General features: G+C 39.7%; 1 protein-coding gene across 1 annotated transcript; it reads right to left on the minus strand.

Annotated features, from left to right (window-relative positions):
* Nucleotides 1–1233: 1233 nt before the first annotated feature.
* On the minus strand, nucleotides 1234–2421 carry LOC128524684 (pre-mRNA-splicing factor CWC22 homolog). Its single transcript, XM_053497399.1, has 3 exons — nucleotides 2269–2421; nucleotides 1958–2085; nucleotides 1234–1785 (listed from the first exon to the last, which is right to left on the minus strand). The coding sequence occupies exons 1-3, from the start codon at nucleotides 2392–2394 to the stop codon at nucleotides 1779–1781; spliced, it is 261 nt and encodes an 86-aa protein (XP_053353374.1). The 5' UTR covers nucleotides 2395–2421; the 3' UTR covers nucleotides 1234–1778.
* Between the last annotated feature and the right edge of the window lie 7138 nt (nucleotides 2422–9559).

Genomic DNA, 9559 nt, shown 5'->3' on the forward strand with positions numbered 1-9559 from the left:
CGCAGTAATGAAACCTCTCGGGTTAGGGTGATAAATGATGCGTTGGTCGCGGCAAACTGAGGCTGATAATACTAGTCCTGTACTTTCCGCTGCTTTTGTCACACTTTGCCATGACACACAGCAGCATCAACCTGAAAAATTAAATATTTTAGTTCAGATCACATCATTCAGATTTGACTTTATTGAGCTCTGTCTCTCAAGTCGTCTCAGGCAGAGACGGCTGTTATTTTTCATTTGGATTAAAAAAGGAGCAATGCTGGCTCAGTTGGTTAAATCTGTGGGCTATTGATCAGAAGGTCGGGGGTTCGAGCCCCAGCACTGAAAAGTTGCCACTGTTGAGCTCTTGAGGCCCTTAACCCTATCTGTTTCAGGGGTGCTGTAATCTGGCGGGCCCCCTCTTTTCCTTCTGGGATGAAAAAATAATTTCACTGTGCTGTAAGGTATATATTACCTTACCTATAATTGAATCTTAAAATACAGCAATAACTAACAAATTTGCACCAGGATCACTCAATATATCACGAACACTCGTGCCTGTGGTTCTTCTTTAACTGGCTCAGTGTCCAGAGGAACATAGTCTTCTGTTTCAGACTGCCTTTTATAGACCCATGATCAGGAAGATATCACAGTCAAATCCTTCAGGGAGTGTCCGTAAGTATTCAGTGTGATAACTTTTTGTTTTGTTTTTGAGATAGCATTCTGAATGCTTCGAATTCCAGAGCGTGAACTAATTTGGTTTGGTAGGTTTCACTTTTCATAATGCTTTGTTTTCTCATTTTTCTGAAAATATTAAATTTATTATTTTTTTAAATCTAATTCTACTTCTGAGTTTAGGGCCTCGCTCGAGGGCGTAACAGTAGCAACACAGTAGTACTAGGGTTTGAACATGGAACCTTTCAATCGGTAGTCTAATGTCTTAACCACAGAGCTATCCCTGCCCCAACTTGTGCTTTGTCTCTCTCTTGCTCTCTCTCTCTTGCTTGGTCAATTCCTCTATATACAGTGCTGTAAAAAAGTATCGACCCCCTTCAATTTTTTTGTTGCATATTTGTCACATTAATAAATAAAGATTACATTTAATAAGGGAAAAAAGCTGTCCAAATCTACCTTTTCCCATGTAATTACCCCTAAAGCTTGTGCCACCCTTGGAATCAATACTTTAGATGCAATCAAGCATTTGCTTTCACTGTGAAGGAATTCTGGCACATTCCTAAATTGTTTCAATTCAGCCACATTGGAAGGGTTTTCAAGCATGAATGGCCTGTTCTTGGATTTTAATCGGATTTAAGTCAGGACTTTGACTAGGCCACTCCAAAACCTTCATTTTGTTCTTTTTGAGCCATTCAGAAGTGGACTTGCTGGAATGTTTCAGATCATTGTCCTGCTGTGTAATCCAAGTGCACTTAAGTTTAAGGTCACGAACTGATGGCCGGAACTTCTTCTTTAGGATTTTCTGGTAGAGCGCAGAATACACACTTCCATCAATTATGGCAAGACATCCAGGTCATGCAGCAGCAAAACAGCCCAGAATCTAAATGTCTAAACGCATGCTACAATAGAAGAGAGTTTTAAGGGCTGTAACACTGTGTAAACTATGCAGTGTGCATATACACCAATCAGCCATAACATAGTTATGTCTTATGTCACAGTTGTCTTTTACCAGGGCACACTTCCACACACACGCCACAGTGCACTATGGTCACACTCTCAAACACTCCAGGTGTAACAGCACACAATCGAAAAGAACCACCACTGCAGAGAGGAAGGCCAGTCCTGCCTCAGCTCCTGCAACAAACCAAGAAAACAATTGATGCAAAAGACTTGAGCGATACCACATGGGCACCATCTAATAGAATATCTCTTGACAACACTGAGGAAACGGCGCTTATTGTTTATATAGAGTCCGTGAATAAAAAAACAACAACTAAAACATTCGGACCAATCCTTGGAGACTTACGAGTCCTTGAGTCTCTCGTTGAGCTTCGGAAGCCCCATGTAGGCACACAGCTCTTGGAAGAGGATCTTGACGAAAATACGGCTGGAGGACGTCGTCGTCTCCTCGCTCATTCTCATACACTCCAGGACCTGTCGGAGATCACGGGCCGGGTCAAAGCGAAGCATAAAAAAACTCACAAAATATGAGGCAGTACAGAAGTTAAACATAGCATTTTCTTTTAAAGACAAAATTTTTTTTTATGTTGAACACAACACTATTTTTGTGACTGTAACACTGTAAAAGTCATTTAGTTAGCTAAAAACGCCACTCACGCTCCATGGGACGGAGTCCGTATAGAGGAGATGCGCGAACATTCTCGCCACATTTCGCAGTTTGTTGGTCTCTAGCCTGTGAATTGTCTCGTACTGCTCCTGGAAGATGGCCTCGAAGCTCTCCATGTACTCCTTCTTCAACAAGCAGAACCTCTGCAGAGATCCCGAGAGGGAGAAATAATCATCAGAGAGAGAGAAAAAGAGGGCGATAACATACATAATGAGATGAATTGCAGGCTGAAGCCATTCAGAGATGGAGGGATGAAAGTGAAGCTCAGAGACAGACAGATGCAGACAGAGACAAAAGAGGGATGAAAAAGTGAAACGTGCACTGCGCTGTCTCTCAGTGTGGTGTCTGTAATAAAAAACCCTGCATGTCTTTTACATGATAAAACACTCGCCCCAGGCTCGGAGTCTCTAACAGCTTTGTTTTGCAAAAGAGTTTGAAATGGTTCGGATGCAGTGGAGAAAAACACTGGTCAAAAAAAATATATATATACGGAAGGAACGAAATAGCCGCAATATTGAGGGAAGCTTTGGACGGAAATAAAATCAAGTAAAAACTGTAAGGCAGAAATAAACTCTGAGAGGGAAAAAAAAGATTGTTCAAGCTTTCTACAGAAAGAGTATTTTAAACGTTTCCTGAAAAGCAAAGATCAGCTGTAGGGGGTCTGTACAGAACCTTTAAGTGTTCACTCGGAGAGAAGGATCGAAGAACACAGTGGGAGCTAGAGTCTTTTATAGAACTTTCTTCCCTACCAATATATATATGGAGACAGAATGGTAAAAAAACACATAGATATACAAGGAGTGTTCAAGTAAAAGAGGGACTTTTGATTGTGCAGAAAGGAGAACACAGTTCTGAATAAAATCTAATCTAATCTTTATTCATCATAAGTCCCGGTTTGACTTGAACAGCCCTCATAGATAGACAAGCATGCAGGTCCTCTGTTGTGCGCAGCAGTCCAGGTTGCCCAGCTCCTTCTGCAGAGACACAGAGACACTGATCAGTATTATTATTACATCCTCACATACCATCGCACCACCACCACCACCTCATAGCTGAACAGCTATAATGAAGTTTCCTCTAATCATTAGACTGATTATTAAACTGTCTTATTAAACAGTATTATAATTCAGGTTTAAATAAGTAGATGTGTGCAGTATGTGTATGATTTCATCTATTTAATGTACTGCTATGAAGAAATGTTAGCAGTCACCTACTTGGGCCTTATGTCTTTGGGATGGGAACTGCACAGAAACTTTTCCACCCCAGGGGAACAGACATGCGAACAGACATGTATATTGTATATGCATACATGCGCTTATTTTATGATTGTAATTGTTATTTCAAAATGGAATCACTTCCCAGGCTTTTTAAAAGTTGGAGCTGAAATGAATTAAGCATCAGCATTAGTGGTGTTTTTCCCGTTTCTCTCTCTCTCTCTCTCTCTCTCTCTCTCTCACACACACACACACACACACACACACACACTGAGAAACAGCCTTGATAATTAAATCGGCCCTGAACACACCGAAGCCTGTGTGTGAGATTAAACAGCTGGGTTTTTCTCTGCCTGTTCTCAGGTCAGTGATTCCCTCGTTATCTGCCCTAACGCTCCATCCAACTCTGCACACGGCAGGCATGTGGAAGTGAAAAAGGGAATATCTTGAAGATGAGAGAGCAAGGGCTTGACCCTAATGTTAAAATCCTGGTGCCATTAATGTGCAGAAAACTAATGTCCTGATGATCATTTGAACAAAGGAAGAAAGGAAAACAAAGGAAGTATGGGAAAAAAGAGGAAGAGAAGAAAAATGAGAGAAAGCAGCGAAAGGCAACACCAAAATAGAAAAAGAAAGATGAGTGGAAAAAAGCAAGGAACAAAGTAAGGGAAAGACAAAAGGATTAATGGAGGAGAAAAGGATTCAGGGAAGGAAGAAATAAAGAGAAGAAGTATGCTAGGAAGGCAGGAGTGAAGCAAGTTAGCAAAAAAGGACGCAGGGGACAGACGAAAGGATGGAATGGTAAAAAGAGAAAAAAGAGAAAGATTAAACAAGGAAGGAAAAAAAACAATGGGGGTGGAAGGACAAAAGGAATAAGCAAGAAGAAAGGATCCAAGAAAGAAGCAATAAAGAGAGAAAGTAAGGTAGGATGGCAGGACAGAGAGAGGAAAAAAGGGAGTGAAAAGAAGAAAAGGAGCAAAAGGGAGGAAGGAAGGAGGGAAGGAAGGAGGGAAGGAAGGAAGGAAAAAATGGAAAAAGGATGAAGAAGGAAGGAAGGTTGCAATAGGGAAAAAGAAAAAAGCAGGTAATTAAGGAGGAATAAAGGAATAAAAGATGGAAGGAAGGTGACAAAGAGAGAAGGAAGTTAGAAAAGAATTTGCTGAGCGCAGGATTGCAGGTTTTTTTATTGCAGATGACGAGGTCCTGGAGGCTCCATCAAGCAGTGACCTCCAGCGCGCTCTGGAGCGGTTTGCAGCCGAGTGTGAAGCGGCTGAAATTACACTCAGATCATCACCAGATCTGAGGCCATGCTTCTCAAAATAAGGGGCTCATGATGTCATGGTCTCGTTTAGGCGTAATAGTAGAGTGGAAAAGAGACGACAGATGAATCAGAGCGGACATCTCCATCAGGTGGACACTGTGGAGGGTCTGCCATGGAGAAAAGAGTCTAAAAGCAAGTCTACTGATTTATTGGTTGATCTTCGTCCTAACTTTTGCATGGTCATGACCTCAGGGTTGTAAAATAAATATATATATATTTTTTTATTCATTTGAATATTTTTTGACAGTGCACACAACTGTTCTCACAAACTGCCGTCCACTCACTTTTTATCTTTAGAGGTGATAGTGGGGCAGAATTTTTATTTAATTATTTCTTTACTTTATACTACCTTGTCCGCAAACAAAACCCTTTCATCTTTTGCTTTCGTTTCAAAGCAATTTTGAAAGTCCTACACAGCTCGATTATAGGGGCTTTAAACAGTTGTGATTGGAGCAGTGTGATTAGATAACGTCATACAGCCGAGTCACACATCTATAAGTTTTGTTTTTGTGCATAAAGTTTACACACAACTGCCACTGATTTTATCATTTTGTTTTTCCGCCGTTTAAAACTACAAATTTCTGTCAAAACTATTACATGCAGCCTACTTTATGGCTCTCAGTGTCATGAAAAGTGATGTCACACACTTAGGAGCAGTCCTACTCCTCGCTGAAAGTAAGAGTAAGAAGTTTCACAAGTAACTTTCATATCCTACTCTGAGCTAGGAATATTTTCAGTCCTAAATAAACTTTTTCATAGGAGTGATTCTAAGATGCTAAGTAAATCTCTCTGTGAAAACATCATTAAACCCTCAATCACGCTATCTTTGAATAAGCGCAAATTCATTCATAGAAATTTATGGACCAACCTATAAAGTAACCTTCATTCACATGACATTTTTTTTTTTTGTTTGTTTCAAAAGTCGTCCAACAACTTTTTTTTTTCTTTACATAAGTTAAATCTATTTTAAAAGCTTTTAGGAAAATAAAATATAAAATTCTTGCTTGTAGTAACTCTTGAAAATGTTTCTGGAACATTGTATTACATGTAGTAATATAACAAAATAAAAAACATAACTGGACTTCTTATTTCAGATGCTCCCCTAAGTTGTCGCCTCCATCTAACTCTATATACTATATCTTCCTTTATCACTCCAACCTCCTGCATGTCCTCCCTCACCACGTTCATAAACCTCCTCATGGGCCTTCCTCTTCTCCTCCTGCCTGGCAGCTACTTCTCTAACATTCTCCCCCAGATGTTCCCCTATCCCTCCTCTGCACATGTCCAAATCGCCTTAATTAGGCCTCTCTTATTTTGTCTCATAACTGTCCTACTTGCACTGTCCCTCTCATTCCTCATCCTGTCCTTTTTGTTCCTCTCAAAGCAAATCGCAGCATCTTTAGCTCTGACATCTCCAACTCTGCTTCCTATCTTTTTGTCAGTGGCAACGTCTTCAAACCATACAACATCACTGGTCTTACTCCTGCTACTCTTCTCCAGCCATTCCACCCTGCCTCAATTCACTTCTTCACCTCTCTTCACCGTCTTGCTTCTACTGATGTTCTTGCCTCTTTTCTCCGATGCTTCCCTCCACCTCTCACTGCTGATCACAACATCATTTGCAAAAAAAATCACAACTAGACTATGGAATTAAAAGTGTCTGTCTATTTATTATTTCCCAATATTTGGTCCATTAAGCGTTTTCTAAAGGCTGCTTTAAGGCTTCATGTTGTTTATACAGTTGATGAAACCGCTTCGTGCTGTGGGACGTTAGGACACAACGGTCCTCCTGTCTCTCTCTCTCTCTCTCTCTGGTCACTGCAGGTCTGTAAGAGCCACTAGGCATCCAATGAGCTAGCAATTCAATAAAACGCAGGCTCACGAGACATTTTCCTTGCTAAAACATGTCTTGTACTTACAGTGCGCAAATTTAAATCCATACAGCTCACATCTGTAGACTTTACTAAGCAATTTAATACTTTCATCACTTAAATGTGGCAACAATTTTCTTACATAAAGTAAGTACTGAAAAAGAAGTGGACTGTCAGAGCTGCCGTTACGGAGAACTGAACGATGCTGTGCTGTAAATCTATAACGTAATGTTCCTTATGAAACGCTCCATCCGCTGAACAGATTACGGATCTCCGCAGTGCCACGGTTTACACCACAAGCCCCGGACACTGCAGCTGCCCTGACTGGACTTTCAGAAGAAAACCAGGTTAAGTAAAGATTTCCTTAAGACTTCTGAGAGACTACGCTTTCTGAGGCTGATCATGTGATCACTGGGTCGGCACCTCAGGGGACATTCAAAGCCTCGACACACTCAAAGAGCAGTTCAGCTTCAGAGGAAGGCTAAAATCAGGTCGCTTCTGATAGAGCTGGGCTTTTACAAGAAGAGAGCGAGAGAGAGAAAGAGAGAGAGAGAGAGAGAGAGAGAAACATGTAGATGGAACAAAACCAAAAAGGGGTCAGATAAAAAACTCTACTGAATAATCTTCAGGAAAATTGATTTTATGTAAAAATGTATTTTACTTTGCTACAAGCAAACACCGTAACATTTTATAAAAAGTGTAAAAATGTTTCTGTTCTGCAGCCTAAAATAAAAATAAATAAAAACGTGTCTGTAGAGATCTGTGGATTAGTTACAGCTCAACCCACAGCTCAGAGTATTTTTGGTTACACTCGCATTCTGCTGACATTTCTTCAAATTTACACACACACACACCTTCTAGTCCCTGTGTGTATACAGAGTGTACAGTGTGTGCATGCTCACTCACCTTGACTGAATGGCCAGATAAATGGTGCGGCGAAACGCTACCAGGTTCACCTCGGTCTTGTCGAGGATGGTGACTTTATCTTGATCTGAGGACACGAATCAAGAAGAGGAGGATAAAATGAGACACGAGACCCATCCTTCTCCGCAGAGGTCAATAGCACTCAATATTTCCTTTTCTTTCTACTACATGGCTTAAAATACCAACAAGGTCGATTTTTTTCCCACTGAAGCGAACAACAAGGCCGAGCTTTCTCAGCCTGAACTGTGTGTTTTGGGGGTCACCAGGCCACCTGACAGAGATATCAATAGCACAGACGTCTGTATGAACATAATTTAACTTGTAAATTATCTCATATCGCCCTAAAAGTTCCATATTTCACTCATTACCACTATATCTAAGTTAAAGTTCTTACAGTATTTGTTTTAATGCTTCAGCTGAAATACTTCACAGATAATGCATTTCTTTGCACCTGCTTTTACTTTATTCGTTTTCCGAATGTGCTGTTTCAGTGTCTATGTAGATGAACTACTACTGAGCCACGCCCACCAGAGAACACCAGAGCTGAGCAACAAACCAGGGGGATGAGGGGCTCTTCTCATATGAGGTCACATTACGTTGAAAAATCTACCTGGTTTATATAAACTGGCAACCAAAAAGAGAACTGAGGTACTGTACCAGGAATTTCAGAGAGAGAGAACTTTTAAAAAATAAGCAGTCTTGTTTATGATAGAATTATCTAGATGAATGGTCACAGCCTGCTTTCCTTAGACACAGTTTCGAAGCCTTTTATTAATGCTGGTTTTATTAATTTAATTTTTTCATAATAATAATAACTTTCCTGGGAGCAGCAGAATTGACTTCACCATTACACACACGACCATCAAGAATGGTTTTTGAACAATGCAACACTGCTGTATTTGTGTATAAGTTATTCTCAAACCTATACACTTGTGATACCAAAATCACATCAGACAAATCCTGATAAATCAGTTTCATTAAAAAAGTTATATTTGCTTGACATTCTTTTTCTTCTTCTTCTGCTGTCCTAGAATTTGGTAAACAGTACTACAACAACATTCTGAAAAATTCCATACTTTCACTATGTGCATGTTTATATCGTCTGTCTGACAGGAATGGTGACAGCACTGATGTGTGTGACATAGTGGCGATAAAAAAATAAAAATAAACCTGACTGAATCTGTAATATGAGCTGAAGGAAATGTGAAAAGAATCACAAGCAACGGTAGAGAGCGTGAACCTTATTGGGATATTTACTTCACATTCGACCTTCTCTCTTCTATTTCTTGAAAACGTACACAAAAACAGAGAACCAACTAAATATACAGTTCAATGCAAAAGTCTTGAGCCCCCTCATTTATTAATATTAAATTAAATGACATGGATTAAATTACAAAAACGGAACATATGCTTTACAAAGCGCCTAAAAATACAGTTTAAAAATGTGTTGTTTATGTAACAACCTCGGCAGCGACCTCATTTCCCCTCTCGTCTGTTCCAACCACTCTGTGTTTAGCATCACCACTATACTAGTCACCAGCCTAAATCATCTGTCATCATCTGCTCCTGTTTCTCACTATCTCACAAGTCCTGCCTATGTTTTTTTTAATGTTTAAATGGTTCATAGGTTACTGTGTGGCTTAAAACGAGAACATTGGTATCAATAAAGATCTTAATTAATTAATAATAAGTTTAATGAATAAAAAAAATAATGACCAATAAACAGTCAATATTTTAATAAAAATTGACAAATCTGAACTATTTTAAAATTTACTCATCTGTAACTTACCCTTCTTAATGGCTTTGTACTTCTCTTCATTCTCCAGGAAGTCAGGATCCATCTTGAAGACATCTGTGGAAGGAAACAAAACCAAACCATGCGTTGTTTTAACACAATTAATTTGCTATTTAACATTTTGAAAGGATTAAGTCTCTCACCAGCTCGATGTAA

This window comes from Clarias gariepinus, chromosome 5, assembly GCF_024256425.1.
Source record: "Clarias gariepinus isolate MV-2021 ecotype Netherlands chromosome 5, CGAR_prim_01v2, whole genome shotgun sequence".
In the NCBI taxonomy this organism is placed as follows: domain Eukaryota; kingdom Metazoa; phylum Chordata; class Actinopteri; order Siluriformes; family Clariidae; genus Clarias; species Clarias gariepinus.

Excerpts from the sequence above, each read along its gene's own strand:
- LOC128524684 (XM_053497399.1), bottom strand. The coding sequence starts at position 2,394 with ATGGAGAGCTTCGAGGCCATCTTCCAGGAGCAGTACGAGACAATTCAC. Across the intron at positions 2,086-2,268 it reads CGGACTCCGTCCCATGGAGC|GTCCTGGAGTGTATGAGAAT; the intron begins GTGAGTGGCGTT and ends GATCTCCGACAG.